We start from the raw sequence: 20,105 nt of genomic DNA, 5'->3' as shown, positions 1-20,105 counted from the left end.
TTTCCAGTAGTATAATGAGATTCTACACCAGTGCTGAGATCTGAAGAAAGACAGAAAACATGAGCACATGACGATCATGCAGGTGTCTGTCCTGTCATGGACATGGCCGAGGACTGTAATGTTGGTCTGTCCATCGGTCGGTCCACCTCTTTAGTCCAGACTGAAATAACTTTTTCCATTGAGTGGGAAACTGTCCTCAACTCTTCCTTTTCTAAATCCACGTCTCAAAGTTGCTCAAGTCAGCATCTTTCTCAGCTGGCATCTGCGTGCATGACATGATGCATCCAACATATTTAATGTGAAATGCTTGAGGCATAATGAAATCAACTGGAAAAGGGTGGACACAAATCTGCTGTGTCGACATACCAACTGAGGATACATTTGAGCATCAAGGAAAAAAAAAAAAAGCGTTGAAGTGAAGAACGATGCATCCCACCCAAACAGCACAACAGAGTCAGCCTTCACAGATCACCCATGCAATGCTAATATAGCTCACCTGAAAGTGTAAATGCCGGAAAAACTGAGATAAACATTCACTGCAAGGTCGCAAGTATTGATTTTGATATGTTTGTTTATGGCCAAACCAGGAAAGAGGCAAAGGTGTCATCACTGTCATTACACTGAACAGTTATTGCACCTGCCCCCTCACCATCACCCCACCTCCATTGTGGTTTTTTTTGTTTTTTTTTCTCAGAAAAAACTATTTGGATTACCTGGTCAGAGCGGGAAGAATAAGCAGCCCACATGTGTTGCGCTCCCAGTCTGTCAGATCAAAAGGCGAAATGAGTGTGAGGCCAGCGTGTCGTCAATCATTGTGAAATGGTCACATTTAATGGTTGAAACCTGTCATTGTATATACATCTATAAAAAAGACCCCAGGTACAGGTTACGACATTCTACTGCTAATACATACATTATTATTATTATTATTATTAAATAATAAACTTTTTGTTCAATGTTAAAGTTACATATCATAGTTTACAAAATAGGATCAAGGAGAATTAAGCCATTATGAATGTCTGGAAAAAAAAACTAAAATCCTCTATGTGTGTTTTTATTATTTGTCCATAAAATAAAATACAAAAAAAATACAATAAAACACATCAATATTCCTTTGAATAACATAATATTAACTGGTGATATTGGCTATTGAAATGTAAACTGCAAAAAGACATTTTTTTTTAATGTTTTTGAAGGCGTCAGAAAGCAAACGGTTTTGTGTTATTGTATTTTACAGCACAGAGCAGAATGGAGATGCTTCAATAACCAACTCTGTCATCGTCACAAAGTCGAACCAAAACAAATGGGTGGGCAAAGAATTGTTCAGTCTCAAATCCACTTTATTTTTTCTTTTTTTTTTTCATACAATCCAGGTCCTCTTTGTCAGTCGCTGAAAGCAGAGTGTAAAGCTAATTGTCTAAATAAGCCAGACTACCGTTACTGAATTCCTCAAAGTGTTAGTCCTCACATCGAAAAACGACTCAATCCGTCTGTTCGATTCAGCTGTCGGAGTTGACAGATTCAGAGTCTGATTGGGTGCTTTTGTGGCTTCTTTGTTAAATGGTAGGCTTACACAAACTGGAGCTGCAGTGTTTCTCAGGTTTGTCCCAAGTTTCATCCGTTTGACTCACAAACGCACACTTTCTGGGGTTTTGACCCACGACGAAGGCAGACACAGGCTTCAGGAAGCTCAGTGAATTGTTTGGGAACCGTTTTGTTGAGGGGGGGTGAAGTTGAGTCTTTGGCATGGCGATTTAGCTGTATGGGGGCTGCTACTGTTCCTGTACACACAAGCACACGTGCAGATGCTCTACGTAGGAGTGTGTTTGTCTGTGCAGTGCTGGAATTTCAGAAGAAAGTGAAAGTGACGATCGATTGGTCAATAAAAAAAGAGCAAAAAGGTCACGAGGAGAATATTTTGTCATTTGAGGAGCTGATGTTTTTCGCTCTGAAGAGGAGATTCCCAAACCAAACTGCTGTCTGCCACACAAAGTCTGCTGTGGCCCATCAAAGCCACCAGGGGGTAACGTAAGACCGTAGATGCTGATATCACTGCTCTTGTTGTGGTTGTTGCTGCTCCTGTTGCTGCTGCTGCTGCTGCTGCTGTTGGTGGTGGTGGTGGTGGTGGTGAGGATGCCACTTTCAAAAGTTCCTCTGAAGAATTTCTTTGTCACCGTTAATCAAAAATGCTGAATCATCGTCTGATTTCATGTCTAAGTAATCTTGGTGGGTAACTGTGAGATGGACAGAAATGATCAATGCACTGTATCCTTAAAACATGTGCAAAATAGAAAAAAAGACCAGCCTCCTCCTCCTCCTCCTCCTCCTCCTCCTTCTCCTCGTCTTCCTCCCACTGCCTTCAGGAACAAGACATTTACATCTGGAGAAAGAGACGGAGATGCAGTTTAGGCATCAGTGTCAAAATAAAAGCATTGGTTCTGCAAAAAAATGGCCCCTGTGACTGATATATTCTATTACGAGACAGTAAACACTGATGCGTTACTGTTGTACTAAGTTAAGGTGGAGCTAGTTTTAACTTTAACGAGTGATTTCCAATGAAGAGGTCGGGTCCTCTCAATCATATCATAAGTTTATCATATGTTTTGTTTTTTTTTTCCATCAGAATCAGAATCGTCTTTATTGGCCAAGTATGTGTGCACAAACAAGGAATGTGACTAAGCATAGCACTCAATGTACTTAGGAAAAAAGCCACATGACTAAAATAGGACAAAAAGACAAAAAAACAAAAGACTAAACAATAACTTAAGTAGAACAAAAGTTTAAAATAAAGAATAAACAATATATGCAAATAAAGGCAATAAACAATGAAATTTCCAACGTGTGCTGACAGTGACAGTGATGAAAGTCTATGACAGCTGTGCAAAGTCTTAATCTGTGCAGCAGCCATGAACATTAACATTAGCTGCTGATGATGTATAAGTACCTCACAATTGTCATGACTGTGTCCGTAATGCCTTATTCATCTCACTAAATCTGGCTGGCTTCATCCTGCAGAGGTTATAATGAACAGCAGGTGCACAGTATGAGCTGCAGCCATGCTTAATGCCATTTGGTCAAAGTGTCATCACAGTATTGGTTTGATCGACCAGGCTGGGAAAAAAAAAAGCTTTGGAGACCTGTACGGTCAGCTCTGTGTGCTCCATAACGTTCAACATCTACAATAGGACACATATTACAGCCTGATTTACAGTGTAAAACTGTAAAATGAATGAAATGGGACAGCTTTGGAAAGGATTTTACCTCAATCCCTTCAGGGGTTCTGCAGAAAAATATGAAGAAAGACCCCCCGCTGGGTCATAAAACTAACTCACCCAATCGTTGTTGCTCTTGTTCTATTAAACATGCTCTTGACATCAATAGACATGCACCGACTTGCCAATATGTGACTGAATGGCTGCGTTGGTAATCAATTCAAAGATGAGGGCTTGTAGACTCATTACAAGAAGTATGCGTGCGTGCGTGCGTGCATGCGTGCGTGCGTGCGTGCTCACCACACGAACAGCAGCAGCATTCCTAACAGCAGAGGGGAGAAAAATGTGAGGAGCCTGGCAGCTCTGCCCACTGGAGGTTCAGCCTTTTGTGGCGCGTTGGAGGATGGTATGGGCGAGGTCTTCGTCTCTGGAAGAAACAATCAAAAAACACAATAAGGCTTACTGGGCATATTTTTAATCAACTCCTATAAATCATCACTTTTTTTATGGCCGTACAATGTTAAAATTGTTTTGTGCCCAAGAGCAAAAACATCCAAAATATCGTTCTGATGAATGGACACTGAAAAGTGCTTATAGTACTGGGAAGGACCAGACAGAAAGGAAAATACGGTGCAGTGAAATCAATTCTAATCACCAGGCGCAATCAATATGGGACTTGTCAAGGCAGTTATGAAGTGAACTGGACAAAAGAAATCTCATTCATGCTGAGGCCGCCGGGGGGAAAAATGGAGAGAGAGAGGACAGAGATGGAGCAAAAAAGACAGATAATATATGGAGACGGAAATATGAGGAAGGGCAAGAGAGGACGGGGTGAAAACCCAGAGGTGGAGGAGACAGTGAATAGAGCAAGAGGTGGATATACAAAGTTAAAGTGCATTGCGGCAGTTAATGTGCTGCTGATAAGAGACGATCCAGTGCCCTCTTTGAAAATCTACCCATTTTACACCCCATAATACACTATATTTCACAGCACATAACCAGAGCTGCAGACCAACTCAAGCCCCATTTAAGTAATAGAATTGAGGATTTGAGGCTTTTGGTTTTTTTTGTATTTGACTCCTCAGTCTCATGTTTCGACCTGGTAAAATCCCACAACAATAAATCAATACATTAAAAAGAAAGACCACACTCTTGTGACTTGCCCTCAGTGACTCGACAACTTGACTTGGACTAACCCAAGCAGCCTGTGATGCAAACACACGCTGTCAGCACGATTATGTTCAAGTGCATGAGGCTGGTGCGACAAAGCTGATGGCAAACATAAATATGCTGAAAATGACTGTGTGCCTAAGCAGTTTTTAAGTACTTCAGCTTAGTTTTACATTGCTTGACAAATAAAAATATCACAGTTTAATGCTTTAGAAAACGGGGCTATTGCTACAGCTGCAGGCAGCACGGAAGATATTAACTCATGCACACTGTTTGCTGCTCAGTCCTGGACTCCCAGCTCTTTTATTTTTTTTTCCACGGGAGAGAGAATATGATTTCCCCCTCCTTCCAATTAATGACTGTAGTGTAGTACTGTGTTGGGAGTGGGGAGATATTAGAAGGAAGCAGCCAGGTGTGAAATAGCCAGAGAAAGAGAGCGCGAGAGAGAACTAGGACACATTTAACATGATCAGTGCAATACTTCCAGCCTGCAGCACAACACTTTGCTTCGGAGTGGCGGAGAAAATAAAAATTGGGCAGAAATAATGCGACGGTGACGAGGAGAGACAGTTATGGGGTGTGCGTTGATGTAACAAGCTAGCGGGGGACAGGTAAAGACGGGGAGACGAGACAATGATGTGATGAGGAGAGAGGGCTAATAAACAATGGCAAGGAAGAAGGAGCAGGTGACGGAGGAGAGGAGGAGCGGAGCCGGCAGGCGGGGTAAAGAATACACTCGGGGAGGAGAAGTTAATAAGATTAAATCGCTGAGTGACTTGAACTCTAACGACGCGGCCTGTTTGCGCTGACGCTGTTGTCTGAGGCATTAGGATAGTCCAGTGTAAGAGACGGCTGTGAAAGCAGCATCTGTTCCTCGTCATCCGCCTTGAAGCTCTGCTTGGCGCCGTCTTCGTCAGTCGATGGAGACATCTCAGCAGAGTGGCGAAGCTGAGGAAGAGCTGGTGTTCGTTTCCCCGGTGTGGCTTTCTCTTAATGATATCCTCGTCATAGAAACACAGAAATCTCCTCTATAAGTGAGCAACATTTATCGTGTTTTAACACTTTCTCGTGTTTGCTCCTCTGGAGGGGCACCCAAGAGGGCACTTCATCATGATTCCTTGCACATTGGGCCAAAGTAGATGGCCTGTTCTTGAGTTTTATCTGCCACAGGAGCATCCAAGAGTCCCACAGAGGCACTTTTTGCTGCATTTTTTTCAAACATGGGGGCGGCCATAACTCTAAAATAACACCTCCCATTTGACACAGTAAGTAGTGTTTTTCCTATGAATTGGAGCCAGCATGCAGCAGAAGAGGACCTGAAGACACCTCAGTGTTTGCTTCAGTATTTATCTGCGGTGGCCTCTACTTATAAAGCACTTGAACACATATAAACACGCACTCATGTGCCGCGATACGCCTTGAAAGACACTTGAGGCATTTATAAATAGTTGCAGACATGAAGGATATAAGAAGTGATATCTAGTGTTGCCTCTTCGGTGCGAGACAGTGTCCAGTTTCCGTCTCACAGAGTGGGCGAGGCAGAGACTCATATCTTAGATGGCTGCAACTTTTTAAAGCCTCAGCCGATCTGCTTTTTTACTTCCTGGAATGTGGTCGCTAAGCAATGTCCCAATCACTGCGGATGGGATTTCTAAATGTCATCTGTCTGTCACTGTGCTATCCTTTTGATGTGAGATGAGGCCGTCGTTGCCAGGAAGGAGAGCAGACGCTTAACTGCAACAAGCTACTGTTTTAGTTCATCTGCTCTTGCCGCGGCATGAACAGAGAGGAAAAAGGAAATGTGGCACAGGCAAGATGGGAGAAAGACGGAGAGGAAATGGAGAAAGTGTAACTGTGTGTTTAGACTGTGAGCTACACAATCAATAAGTCGCAGGAAGTCCATTCATTTCCCATTCGGCTGAGCAGCCATGAAATATTGGTCAGTGTGGAGATGTTAACAAGCTGGTCAGCTGAAAAAGAGTTGACCCTGGCTGAAAATTGTGTGTTTATTGGTGCGTTTGAGGACAGGAAATCAGATATTTCCCTTGTTTCCCCGGCAATGTGATTCTGCTTCGCGTATAATTATTGGTGAGTGCAAACGCAATAATTACTTGACTGACTGTTGAGCGGTTCAACATTATAACGAGGGCCCACACAGCCACGACACAGATGTAATCAGTCATCCAGCAGGTAGCATCTGTAAAGAAGGTGGCAGAAGGCCAGAAAAAGGTAAAAGCTGAGATGACGAAAGTTTAGAGAAAGAGTGAGTGATCAATACAGAGAGAAGTGAGAGGGAATGGGCGAAAAAAAATACTGAAAAGCAGGAAGATCTAGAGGCACAAGAGAGAAGGAGAAGAGAAAGAGGCAACAGGACAAGGAGAGAGGGAAGGGAAGCAGAGAAGCCGCAGCTGGATCGAGAGGAGGCATGAGGAGAATCCCAATCACCTCCTGTTCTTCCCCAAGAACAAGAATAATACACTGTGTACTGAGTCAGTGTTTGTGTGTCTGCGCATGCGCATGTACTCTGCATGCTATCAGAGGGAGGTACGGCCGATGTGTGCGTGTGGCACCGATCAGAAGTGTTTGTGTGTGCGGGAGTGTTAGAGCAGGCTAGTGTGCTGTTTAGCATGTGTTTGCGGACATGGAAGAGCGCATTCAGTGCTGTGTGATTATGAGGGCACAGTGCCGCTTGTGACCAACAGGAGGCACTGTTGGACTGTAAAACTGTTGAGAAACGTCAACGGCTGGGCACAGAGAAGCGGAGAAGGACAGACAGACAGACAGACAGACAGACAGACAGACAGACAGACAGACAGAAGGACTTTTTTTTTTTTTAGAAAGATTTCAGATTATTATCATATTAACCTGCTTTACGTAAACTCATGTTGCTCTGTTGATAATAAACAGCTGACTCAAGCAGAGTGCAGCCCAACTACCTCGATCCAATCAGAGGTTAAGACAGTCTGTATGTGGCCTTTGAGGCAAAACTCAGGCCAAAAAAGTCCATAAGTGTATAGTTTGTAAAGCATGTATTGGTGTGAGTGTAATATTCATCATCTGGAATATTAAGAGAATAATTGAACATTTTGGGAAATTAGTGTATTTGCTTTATTGCCAACAGTTAGAGAAGAAATTGATATCACTCCCGTTTGTGTCCATTCAATATGCAGCTCCAGCCAGCAGCCTCTTAGCTTAGCTTAGCACAAAGCCTGGAAGCAGCTAGCCTGGCTCTGTCCACGGGCAACACAACCCACCTTCCAGCACCAATAAAGATCACTAAGTGATGCGCTATATCTCGTTTGCTTAATCCCTTAAAATCCAAAGTGTCAAAAACGTCAAGCAGCAGTCTTATGTGGGGTTAACTGCCGAACTATTTCTTGGCCTGGTGCGGTTACTTCCTGGAGTCTTGCCGTCATTGTGAGGTTGCCAGGCACCCGGCGGAGACTCCAGGAAGTGACTGCTCCCGGCCAAGAAATAGTCCGGCACATAATGCCCTGTAAAAGCAGATTAGATTAATCAGATTAAACACATGGCAAGAAAGTGAATAAGTGTATTTCCAATTTGGACAGTAAGACGGATTTTAGTATGTAAGGGGATTTCAACAAATAATAACAACCAATGATAGCAACACCCCTGTTGATGTACTGTGTTATGCAGTGTTATGGTTAAAGCTGGCGGTTAACCATTGAACTTGAGTTTGGCTGGAGCCTGTCAATAGCAAGCTTCTTCTCAGCGGTGGAACGGATTTCTTTTGACACTTGTTTGACAGCTTTTGATGTTTGACATATCAATACTAGAACCACACACACTGATATTTGACCACAGATATATTCTGCTTCCAAATTTACATGCTTTTTCCTTTGCAAGATACATATTTCAGTCAAGAGTTGTATCAAGTCCAGTGAGACTGTCTGTGAAATTTTTAATAATCCCAATTTTTCTTCAGATTTTCTCCCTTTGCAGGAAATTTAGCTTCCAGTGGTTGAAGTTCTGCCCTCGTTGCAATGATGTAGAAGTGTCAGTACACTGTGACATCACTGTAGAGTATGGTTATAGGCTCAGAAGAGCAAAGCATTTTGCAGTATTTCTGCAATATTACAATAAAACATTCACCAGCCTGAAATGCAACTGGTGATGATGCTAATAAGAACGCCCTCCACTTGCAAGATCACCGCAGAATTGCAATTTCAGAAATGTTAAACGCTTTAAAACCTGTCCAGTCACATTCAGTGTTTGTTCATTCACAATGTGTCCCGCCATCTGTGCTTTGCCATTCCAGCGTGGTTGGAGCGATGTGCTCAGAGGAGTGTTCAGAGCTGGAATGGATGTCTTATTGTTCAGGGATCTTCAGTGCGTTGAGAGATTTCGATTTGACAAGCGAGCCATCCTTGATCTCTCTGCCACATGCTGAGGGGATGCCGACAAGGTAATTCCCAGAGCTGTTTTTTGTCCTTGTGTTTAGATTGTGTGTGTGTGTGTGTGTGTGTGTGTGTGTGTGTGTGTGTGTGTGTGTGTGTGTGTGTGTGCGTGCGCGCGCCAGGGAACAACATCACACTCTGCAAGGGATATAATGATAAATTATAATTTCTCAAGCATAAATAAAACCTAGAAAGCATAGTGTTTCTGTACTGTAAGTGAGCCAATTTGAGGCTGGAGGAGAGACGTGAGCATTTTTAAAAAGAGGCACAGTTTTTCCCTCAGGCGGTGTTCAGACGCTCAGGTTGATGTGCGCTGATTTGTCTGGAGGCTGCTGGATCTTATAGCTTAAGCTGCGATAAAGGTTCAAGGCTTCTATCAAAGGCTTATAGCGTGCTCAATTTAATGATAAAGAAAGTTATTAACCAGACTTAATTTCATACCTAACTGGTTCAGGAAATTTACTGTGTGACAGCCGTGGGCACAAAGAACAATGTTAAAAACTGTATATGGTCATCACAATGAGTTTTGCAGCTGGTGTGCTATAAGACTCAAAACAAAAACAGCGGAATATACATGTATATAATCACATTCAATATTAGCACTTGCTCACTCTGCATATCTGTGCCTTTCACATTAGCCTTAGCAGCACATTAGCGGTGCGGTCTGGTCGGCCAGTCTACCACTTTGATCCAGTATGAAATATCTCAGCAACTTCTGCCCCAACAACTCAATTCATGCTCCTCACTGGATGAACTGAAACCACCTTGTTGATCCTCAGACTAATTTGTCACTACTTTTTTGACCAAAAACCTAAAAAAAACCCCAATAACATTTCCATTAGCATCAGCTGTACTTTATGTCTAGTACTAGTTTGCATCAGTGCTAACATGCTCAACTGAGATGGTCAACACAGTAAATATTATACCTGCTTATCAGCTTATCAGCATATTAGCATTATCATTGTGAGCATGTTAGCATTTATCTCAAAGCACAGCCTCTAGCATGGCTGTAGACTCTTGGTCTTGTTTCAATATATCTTGTTTTTGGAGGGGTTTTTTTTATGTATTTTAACAGGCGTTACCTGAGGCTGTCACCTACCGGTAGGAAAGTCCACTTCGGTTGTGGAAGTGATCGGCAGAGGATCTTCAATCCAGGGTGTGGCATGGACAGCAACACTCCAGTCACTCCATGTTCCAATCTCTGTGTCCTTGGCAGCCACCTGTTGAATAAGAGGACAGTAGAAATTAGTGGAAAGGAAAAACTTTAGGAGGGGATCCTCTGATCTTTGTGTGTTCTGTTTGTTTCCTGATTGTTTTCCAGTTTTGAGGCTGCAGCTGTAGAAGACGTAAGTCAGGTAGACAAGGCAGGAGTTGTTACCTGGATGATGTATTCCTTCCCAGCATAGGCATCGGTGATGGTGTGGGAGGTGCTGTCAGATAGCTCCACCTAAACAGCCCACAGAAGAGAAGCAGGAGGTCAGTTTGGATCAGGGAGTGGCACACTTTGAGTAAAGTTTAATTGAGTTAAAGTACTATGAGTTAAAGGCTGATATTGAATTCTACTGTTCAGGTAGTTAGCAAAATAACATTATTTAGCAATGAAATTGATGCAATTTAGAAGCCACACACAGATTTCTGAATAGGTTCTGTGGCTCCAGGGATATGAAATGTTTCGACATATTGAATTATGAACTTGTCAGCTGAGAAAAGGCAGTTATGGGATCCTAAGTCAACTTTCTTTCTCAAACTCCTACCCATATAGCTCTACCCATAAATTATGTGCTCAGTATCGCATTCCTAGCCCGAGTCTTTAATGTTTTATTGTTGGTAGATTCAGCTGTGCCATACAGAGTACAATTTTTATTCAGTGCTCATTTATTTACAATACACCTTCATCAGTATTCTGTGCATAGGTCAAGTCTGTTGCTTTATCCTGGCCGTGTTTTGCATTTCGCTGTTCAATTGATTGAACCTCGCTGCCCCTGCAGCCTTAAGACACCACACATACCAACACAGACACGCGTGCAAAATACCAGGCATAATTGATGATCATACCAGAAAGCTTTGGCATCAATGCCACATAATTTCGTAACACAATATAATGCATGCCAACATTTGAGAGCCTTTTGTGCACACTTTAATTTGCAGAGCGCAACAGAGAATGAACTAAATGTTTGAGTCACTGGGGAGTGCATGAGAGAATGATTTCCTGCCTCTCTGTAATTTATGGTTAGTCGTGTGTGTGTGTGTGTGTGTGTGTGTGTGTGTGTGTTTGTTTGCCTTTGGCCTGTGTCTGACAGACTGAGGGGAAAATAGGGAGAAGGAGGGTGCTGCTTTTTCTACCCCTGAAGTCAAATTAAATGATTTAGTGACATGCCTGTTGCCTTCTGCTTTCTACAAGGCCAACAAGACACACACACACACACACACACACACACACACACACACACACACACACACACACACACACACACACCCCTAGCTGAATCTAGACCTGGAGGTTATCATTTACTGTACTACTTTAATCATAGACTCTATAAAAAATTGACAAAGTCTCCGTGACATCAGCCATAGGTTTCAGAAGAGCCATTGTGAAGCTCGGTGACAGTGGCTCCAGCCATTAGCACTGGCAGTGCCTGACTCCTGGCTGATCCAAAAATGGGCAAAGGGGTAGAGCGTGGGTGGGACTACTGAAGCTTGGTTGCTGAAACCTAGCAGCCAGCCGTCACTCAAAGCAGCCTTGCCCATAACTATGTCTAACTTTAAGCCTTAACGTAATCTAAAGTGTGTTATATAAAAATTCACCTGTGTACAGTTGTCATGAAAGGAGAAAATAACTATAGAGACCCAAACTGCTTTTTTTTTTTTTTTTCCAGACTGTAATCATGCTTATTTCTGCTGTGAAGTTGGGCATTTTACCATGGGGGTCTATGGGGACTGGGCAGTTTTTGGCACTTCAACACTCACTTCATTTCCAGCCCTGGAGGTGGCCATTGAACTTTCAGTAATACAACACTTGACCCTTCTTTCATGCTGAACTCATATCTCATTGTCTTTTGATTACAAGCAGCTCATGGGATACAGTCAATTGCTCAACCTCCATACACCTCAAGACATGTTTGGGAGCTTTGGCCATTTCTCTTGGTTATGATAATATTGTGTGCACCAATGTGAATTGCTGGGAACACAGAGAAATGCAACCGGGCAAGAAAAGAGGGGACGCTTGATCAAACAGACTGTAAACAAGCCAACAGTTAAATTGAAACAGTGATGATCTACACTGCTCTTAATAATTGCTTGTTTCACTGGTGAACTGTGTCTCGAAAATAATATATTGCTGCTGGAAATGATGGTCAAAGCTATAAAAGTAAGACTTAATTTGTAATAGAAGAGCATTGTCCTTTAAATATTCTTGATATCTCCACAGCTGCTCATAACAGTCTGAATTGACCAAAAAAAACCCTCACACCGGAGCTGTAACCAAGCCTCCCATTAGAGTTTCCGCTCTTAGTTCTTCAAGACGTGCAAATCTGGAGTCGATCTGACAAATAACCCCTCATACATCCCCAGCGCCCGTGCTTCCTCTGTCTTCTTCTAATCTCTCTCTCATCGCTTACCCTCTCTGGAAAGTTGACCCTTCTGTTTTCAACTTTGCCTTGATCTTCACAGCCTCTCTCTATCTGCTCTAATTCTTTGTCTCTCGCCGCCTCTCCCCTCTGTTTGAAAGGAAGTTCGGGCTTTATCTGCCTAACCGAGCGCTACATTTACAGGCTTAATTTCATTAGTGGAATGCAATAACAATGTCACCCGAGCATGTGTGCATATTACATGTTCCTGTTGAGTGCAGTGTGTATGTGTGTGTGTGTGTGTGTGTGTGTGTGTGTGTATATATATATATATATATATATATATATATATATATATATATATATATATATATATATATATATATATATATATATATATATATATATATATATATATATATATATATATATATGCACAGTGTGTGTACATGTGCATGTTAACAGACGTGTGTGCAGCTTTTTCAGGCTGAATCTTCCACTGTTTATATGCAGTCCAACCAGCGTGTCCAACCATAGCTTCTATCAGCATTCCTTCCTCACTCTAATGTGTACGTGTGTCACTGTGCATGTGTGTTTGCAGTGTTGGGAAACTTCACTTTCTACATGAACTAGTTCAAAGTTCAGTTCACAAATTTTAAAATGAACTTTAGTTCAGTTCATAGTTCATAATTCAAAATTTTGAACAAAGTTCACCGTTCCAAAAATGAACTAGTTCATATCCATCCATTTTCTATGCCGCTTATCCCTTTCGGGGTCGCGGGGGGGCCGGAGCCTATCTCAGCTGTCAACAGGCGAGAGGTGGGGTACACCCTGGACCGATCGCCCGCCGACCGCAGGGCACATACACACAGCATTCACACTCACACCTAGGGGCAATTTAGAGTCACCAATTAACCTAATGAGCATGTTTTTGGTCTGTGGGAGGAAGCCGGAGTGCTCGGAGAGAACCCACTCATGCACGGGAAGAACATGCAAACTTCACACAGAAAGGCCCAACCCGGGAATCGAACCAGTGACCTTCTTGCTGTGAGGCACACGCACTACCTGCTGTTCCACCGTGCAGCCGAACTAGTTCATAGTTCTTTTTTTTTCCATATGTTGCAGCGAGCTATTATTTTTAAGAATTATTGCCACAGCCCATATAGAACCACAAACAGCAATTATTTTATCAGTTTTAACTCTGTACCTATGCGTCAGATTTCATCTTCATATCCAATTTTGAATCCAACGTGGTTTACATTAGCATTGAGGGGACAGCATTTCCTCATTGTTGCTTTAACGCTTTGTTCATGTCCACTCAGTCTACACTAGTAGCAGCAGCAGCTTTCACCCCATGTCACTGAAGTGCACAGAAATGCAAGATTTTTACCATTCTCGCCGACCTTGTCATAAAACTCGTTTAAATGATCATAGGACGCCTCCTTGCTGCTTTGTCGCCTACATGCTGCTTTTTGTTTGATGACGTATGCGGCAGTGCGACACTGGTGGCTGGTGTCACCAGATTGGGTGTTTTTCCCACTACATATCAAGGCCTGTTTACGGTGTGTTTCAGCCGGGATTTTGAATTTCTATAGAAATCTGGCACCCTATTAAATGAAGTTAAAATGAGAGAGCGTGAAGTTCACAGACACCAGAATGAACGAGTTCACAGTATGTTCATCAGGCAGAAATACAGTACGTTCAGTTCACATTCGCCCAAAATATGAACGAGTTCATGAACTATCATTCAATGAACGCGTTCAGACACAACACTGTGTGTTTGTATGCTGATGTCTACGGTGTGAAAGCTTGTGAAAGTTCAGCTGCACACGTGTGTGGTTCCATGTAAATCTTTGCACGTGTTTTCGCACGTGTGCATGTTTACATTTTACATTTTCTGTAAAAAAAAGGAAACACACAAGTTTTGGGAAAATATGCCTCCATTCATTTGTGTTTCTTTGTGCGCACATGTTTACGCTCATGTTAGTGCATGTCTGTTGTGCATTGTTGTTTGTGTTTGCACGGCTCGACTGGAACTGCTTCCTGTGCCTGCATGTGCACATGTATGTGAATATATGTGGAGGAGTATCTGGAGTAAACAGCTTGCAGATAAACATTTCCAGGGAGATGGATGTGTTGCTGCATTGCCAAGTGGCTAAACAGGGAGTAGTGAGAGCAGCACTTAATATCACGTACTGGAGATAGAGGGGAGGGAAGTGGGGAGATAGAAAGATGGAAGGACGAGATGCATTTTGGAGTGGCTGCCAAAAAACCCTGTCAGATCATTCACACTGCAAGACCAAACTTGTCTGCTGTTGCAGAGGTGATGAAGTATATTTACGTGTTGCTCTGCATGTGTGTGTATGTGAGAGTGTGTGTGTGTATGTTTCTCATGTGTCTGTGAGGCTGATGTATTGTACACTAAGCTGTTTGGAGCTGTAAAGAAAATAGATCTGTGCATGAGTTTGAATGTGAGCGACTCACACACACGCAGACAAAGGAAATCAGGCACACACACATACACACAATCAGGCACACACACATACACACAAACACATTGCCACTCCTCACACCTAAATATTTACCTTAGTATAATCATGTCCCTTTGACTCAGTGTAAATACACTGCAGTCACTAAACCCAAGATTTAATATGATAATGATAACAATAAAGAGTCAAACCAAATGGACTAACCACAAAGTGGTCTATTTTGAAAATAATGATCACTAAATGTCTTCACTCTGGAGAAATGTCCTCATTCATTCATGCATAAACACCATATGTCTGTTCACATGAATGTTTGACAGTGAACCAGAGAACACAAGATATCGGCCTGGTGTTACTGCAGGGATGCACATGAGCAACAGCCAGCTCACTTAGCTAACTGGCTAGCAGCTATTGAACTTGCTACTTTAAGAGGCAGGAGACAATTTCATAATAATGACATGAGTTTTATAGTCTCTACAAGCACGCCGTTGTTGTTGTCTCAACTAGTTGTCTGTTTGAGTCAATTGGCATGCTTTGTAGAAAGAACCCACTGGAGAGGCTTCTGATATTTTATTTGTGTAACAGATAAGTGAAAGATGGACGGTACAATGTGTTAACAATGTGTTGTTTCAAAATATTCTGGTGGACGGCCACGATTTACCCAGACTCAGAAAAAAAAAGAAAGACAGGGAGTGGGGAAGAGAAGCTTGAGTGAAGAGAATTCACTCACACACAGAGCTTAGTGCTACAATACACACACATGCACACACTCCCCAAGAGCCTCCACACAAATCCAGACAATGCGAGGGGCAGAGATGTGAACATTCCTCAGGGATTGCATAAAGAACTTTGAGAAAAAGAAGTGACCCTTTACTTTCACACATCCTTTCCCCTTTCCTTTCCTTTCCTTTCCTTTCCTTTCCTTTCCTTTCCTTTCCTTTCCTTTCCTTTCCTTTCTTGTGCCTTCCTTAAACATTACCCTGTTGCAAACCCTCAAATATCTTTCCCTCTTGGATCAATAAAGTTTCATCTCATCTTATCAAATATACATTTACTGTGATGATGTGGAAATTATAAGAAAGGAAAGAACTCCAGCTGATCTGCAGGGCATGCACCAACGGCAGGTCATACTAGGAGTCCAATAACATGAAATGAAATATGTTTACGATAACTAGTGTCATGGGGATAATACTTGTTGTGACATATTTTATCATATTATCTATAGACACACGTCAGGGGATAAAGCCCAATACATGCAGGTCAGAGACGGAAGGGATGATGAGATAAGCAGAACAGTTGGGAGAAATGAGGAAAAACATATAAAGAAAGAGAAGAACAGGCAGACAGAAGAAAGGGGAAAAATGAAGAGGTAGAGAAAGGAGAGAAAAACAGAAAGATCCAAAAAAAAAAAAGACCGTCAGAGAAGGCAAAAGAGAGAAGGAAAAGCAGAGAGAGGGAGACATGGAGAGAATTGGCGTCGGTGGTCAGATCTAATCCAGTGAGCATGTCTGTTGTCCTGGAAAGGAAACCCAATTATATGGCACTTCCACTGGCCCGATGGCGCTCTCTCTCTCTCTCTGTGTGTGTGTGTGTGTGTGTCTGTCTGTCTGTCAGTGTGTGTGTGTGTGTGTGTGTGTGTGTGTGTGTGTGCGCACTGAGAAGGTTGGTCTCATTAGGTTGACTGACAGCTCCCATTTTTCCGCCGTGCACTCCTCCCATTTGAGAACACACACACACACACACACACACACACACACACACACACACACACACACACACACACACACACACACACACACACACACACACACACGAACAGAAACGCCAAATCCAGGGGTAATTTCTCAGACAGTATTTCCCCTCTGTGAAGCCCAAATCGCCAAAGCAGCAATTACTGTAAAAGGCAGCTAACCCCCCTCCAGCCAATCAAAAACTGCACCTTGCACCTTTAAAAGCATGTGATAGTTTCAATGACACAGTGGTGGAGACGTTATTACGTTTACTCTGCTTTATGCTGTCATGTCGGCATGCATGTCAAAAATGTCACACATGAACATGCCATGAAAGACAAGATTTGAATCAGAGCTCATCCTCTTTTTCCTCCTCTCCCTTCTGTAACAACTTTAAAAAACATACAGATATGAACAGATGGAGCTTATTTTACCGGTGCACTCATGTTAAGGTGTGTGAAAAATCTAGGATGACTTCAACATATCAACACATTGTAACTCCCTACTTGTCACATAGGACACCTTGGCATCACTTTTTAAGGCACTGGATACCCCTTTAGAGTCATTTCCAGTGTGCAGGCCTCTGCGGTCAAGTTAGCTGTAAAAAATATGCAACGTCCGTTTAGCCTTTCAAAATAAAGCTTACTGAGGACACTAATAAACATGTGGTTGACATTGTCAAACGTTGTACTTTGGTTAGGTTGAGACACTGTAAGACATGTTTAGGAAAAGCTTACTGGTCATGTGCCTGACCCATCCAAGCAGCCTACCTTCCTCTAAATCCGGACCTTTCTCGCTGTTCATATTACATCATTTGATGTGTTGGGAGTGAGAACGGGCTGTCTACAGAAGTCTATGGGACCAGCCTTCACATTAAAAAAAATGACACTGAAGATGCCTTTACAAGTGACAGCAAGGGGTCCTGACCACGGGTCCGTACGTGATGAGTTGGGAGTGAAAGCGGGTTGAACATACTGTACCATAGATCATCCGCTTCCAACAGTTCACTGAGTAAATAAAAAATCTAAAAACATTATGTAAGAATGCAATTTTCTTGGCGACTTGCCCAGCTTGTACTCTGCTTCTTGTTCTCACCCCCCCTTGACCCTGCACAGGATAAACACATATAGAGAATGCATGTATGGATGGATGAAGTTTGAACATTGCAACACGCTGTACTGTCACATTAACCCGGCTCACACACATTCACACACCACTGCCTTGGAAGCAGACTTGAGGCCCACTGCCGAGCTCAGGGACTCCTTCAACCTGCAGTAAGAAGGAACTACCACAAGCCTGCCTGAGATACTCATACCCAGTCAGTGCTTCAGTTTAAATGAAAAACTATAAATTCAACTAAAGAAGATGAAATCCAATGGAAACAACAGCTAACAAACAGCTAGCGACAGCTCAGTGAGCCCTGTATGATATCTGTACTGCTGCTGAGCAAGCCCACCACGGTCATTTCTCTCTCTAAGGCCTCCCTATTTGAATCATTTGTCAGAAAGCCTCAATCCGAATAACCAGTCTCTCACTCACATTCACACCAGATGAACCTTTTTTTAAAATGTCCCTCGCGTTGCTACCCACAGAACAATGCACGAGAAAGCTGACCCTGAGAGAACACGACGAGTGGTGAAACTGCTGTACGCCAGCTGAACCACAGGTCTCCAATGCACTGCAGCTTGCAAGGCTCCTAAGGAGTTGGTGCTTCTGGGCGAAAAATAAATAAATTGTACAAAAAAAAAAAAAAAAAAAGCCCCCAAATGTAGAACATTTGGATGCACTTTGGGCATGTTAGAGACAACCAAAACTTGCTTAAATTATTAATTCAACACAATGAAAACATGCTGCATGGTTAGACGTTCAGGGACAGCTCTAAAACCTTTTCTAAGTGTTTTTCTGGGCGAAAAAAAACCCAAAACAAAACAGCCTTGTTTGTCAGATCTTAACAAGCTTTGGTGACTTCCGCGTTTCATTTGTTGACTGCAAGATAAGGTCCATGTAGTGTATGTGTGTGTCCTGATATCTCAGAGCAGATACGTGTGTGTGTGTGTGTGTGTGTGTGTGTGTGTGTGTGTGTGTGTGTGTGTGTGTGTGTGTGTATGACAGCCTAAGGATTGACATGGTGATATAGAAATCAATAGAGGCAGAGGAGAGAGCAGCCGCCCCATTCATCTTCATTCACCCTTACAGAGTAAGACCTCCAAAGCACCACAAATAGAAAACAATGTAATATCCCGACTGCAATCCGGGGAACACACACAGGATAAGAAATCTCATTCTTTGATGGGTGACATATATGACACCACTTTATGTAATAGGGTTCAACAGAAGAAGCAACTCACTCCATGTTGCTCTTGTTTTCTGTCTCTGTCCTTCTTTTAACATTGTCTCAAACTGTCTTTGCCCTCTTCACATATGTGTTTATACTTTTATGAGAAGAAAATCTGTTTCATATAAAAGCATGTCGGATATTTTGTCAAACATTAAGAACAAGCCAACAGACAGTGTATAGCTCTGTGTGTATGTTTGAGGATGTGAAGACTATAGCTCAACTTTAATGTATTGTGACGGCAAAAATTAGAATGATTTTAATCTGTCCTGTGTGTGTGTGTGTGTGTGTGTGTGTGTGTGTGTGTGTGTGTGTGCGTGTGCGTGTGTGTGTGTGTGTGTGTGTGTGCGAGAGGGGTGATAAATGATCTCTCTCTGGCAGTGTCCTTTAGATGGGATGTTTTCCCCAAACAAGGTCTAAACATTTATCATGTGCACCCAACGATAGAAATGGACGGCTTGAGGGATGGATGGTTAGCTGGCTGGCTTAATGCTCGGATGGAAGGATGGATGGATGAATGGATGAGTGGGTGGGTGATGGTAAAACTGCTGATACCTATAGAGGGCAAAGCTAATGGTAGAGCAGGATGGGAGAGGAGGAGAGGAAAAGGTGGGAATCACAGGCACTATTTAGCTTTCATGGTGTCCAGTGTCAGATTGAATAACCTCTTATTCAGTGTCAATCTCAGCTTTTTCTTTGCCATGATAATAATGTTACTCACTAAAAAAATACAGTACACATTCACAGAACTATCCATCGCACCCCAAACCATGAAAAATGTACAAAATTAGACCCAAAAAAAGAACTTGGACAGAAAATTACACATGCAGAATAACATGTATACAGTATATCTAGGCAAATCTACACACACACAGAGGAAGGCGGGTGAAGCAACACTGATGAAGGCAGGACAACACGAGGAGAAAAGAGAACGAAGGAAGAATGCCTAAAAAGAGAGAAGGAAAATGATAAGGAGGAGAAAAAGTGACAAGGAAAGAGAGGTTGGGAGAGAAAGAGGGAGATGGATGGGAGAGGGAGGATGCAGCATGTCAGACAGAAGGACAAAGGAGGAAAAATGTGGGATAAATAAATGAATGAGTGGCTAAGCTGTGTTGGCCAAGCGGACACAGATTAAAGGAAGAAGAATTTTAAGTCTCCTTCTCGTCTCTGCTCCAGCAGCTTTATTTC

At 42.6% G+C, this 20,105-nt stretch overlaps 1 protein-coding gene across 2 annotated transcripts in view; it reads right to left on the bottom strand.

Annotated features, from left to right (window-relative positions):
- Positions 1-806: 806 nt before the first annotated feature.
- The window catches only part of cntfr (ciliary neurotrophic factor receptor), a 205,090-nt gene continuing 185,791 nt past the window's right edge, over positions 807-20,105 (bottom strand). For both annotated transcript variants that reach the window (XM_070989534.1, XM_070989533.1), the window contains 4 exons: positions 10,179-10,247; positions 9,900-10,020; positions 3,513-3,639; positions 807-2,380 (listed from right to left, as the gene is read on the bottom strand). In XM_070989534.1, coding sequence (XP_070845635.1) covers position 2,380; positions 3,513-3,639; positions 9,900-10,020; positions 10,179-10,247 — 318 coding nt within the window. In that variant the 3' untranslated portion in view covers positions 807-2,379. The remainder of the gene's footprint in view (positions 2,381-3,512; positions 3,640-9,899; positions 10,021-10,178; positions 10,248-20,105) is intronic.

The sequence above is a fragment of the Chaetodon trifascialis genome, chromosome 20, assembly GCF_039877785.1.
Source record: "Chaetodon trifascialis isolate fChaTrf1 chromosome 20, fChaTrf1.hap1, whole genome shotgun sequence".
NCBI classification, from domain to species: Eukaryota; Metazoa; Chordata; class Actinopteri; order Chaetodontiformes; family Chaetodontidae; genus Chaetodon; species Chaetodon trifascialis.
The sequence above is the reverse complement of the archived record's forward strand: the minus strand, read 5'-3'. Positions and strand labels throughout refer to the sequence as shown.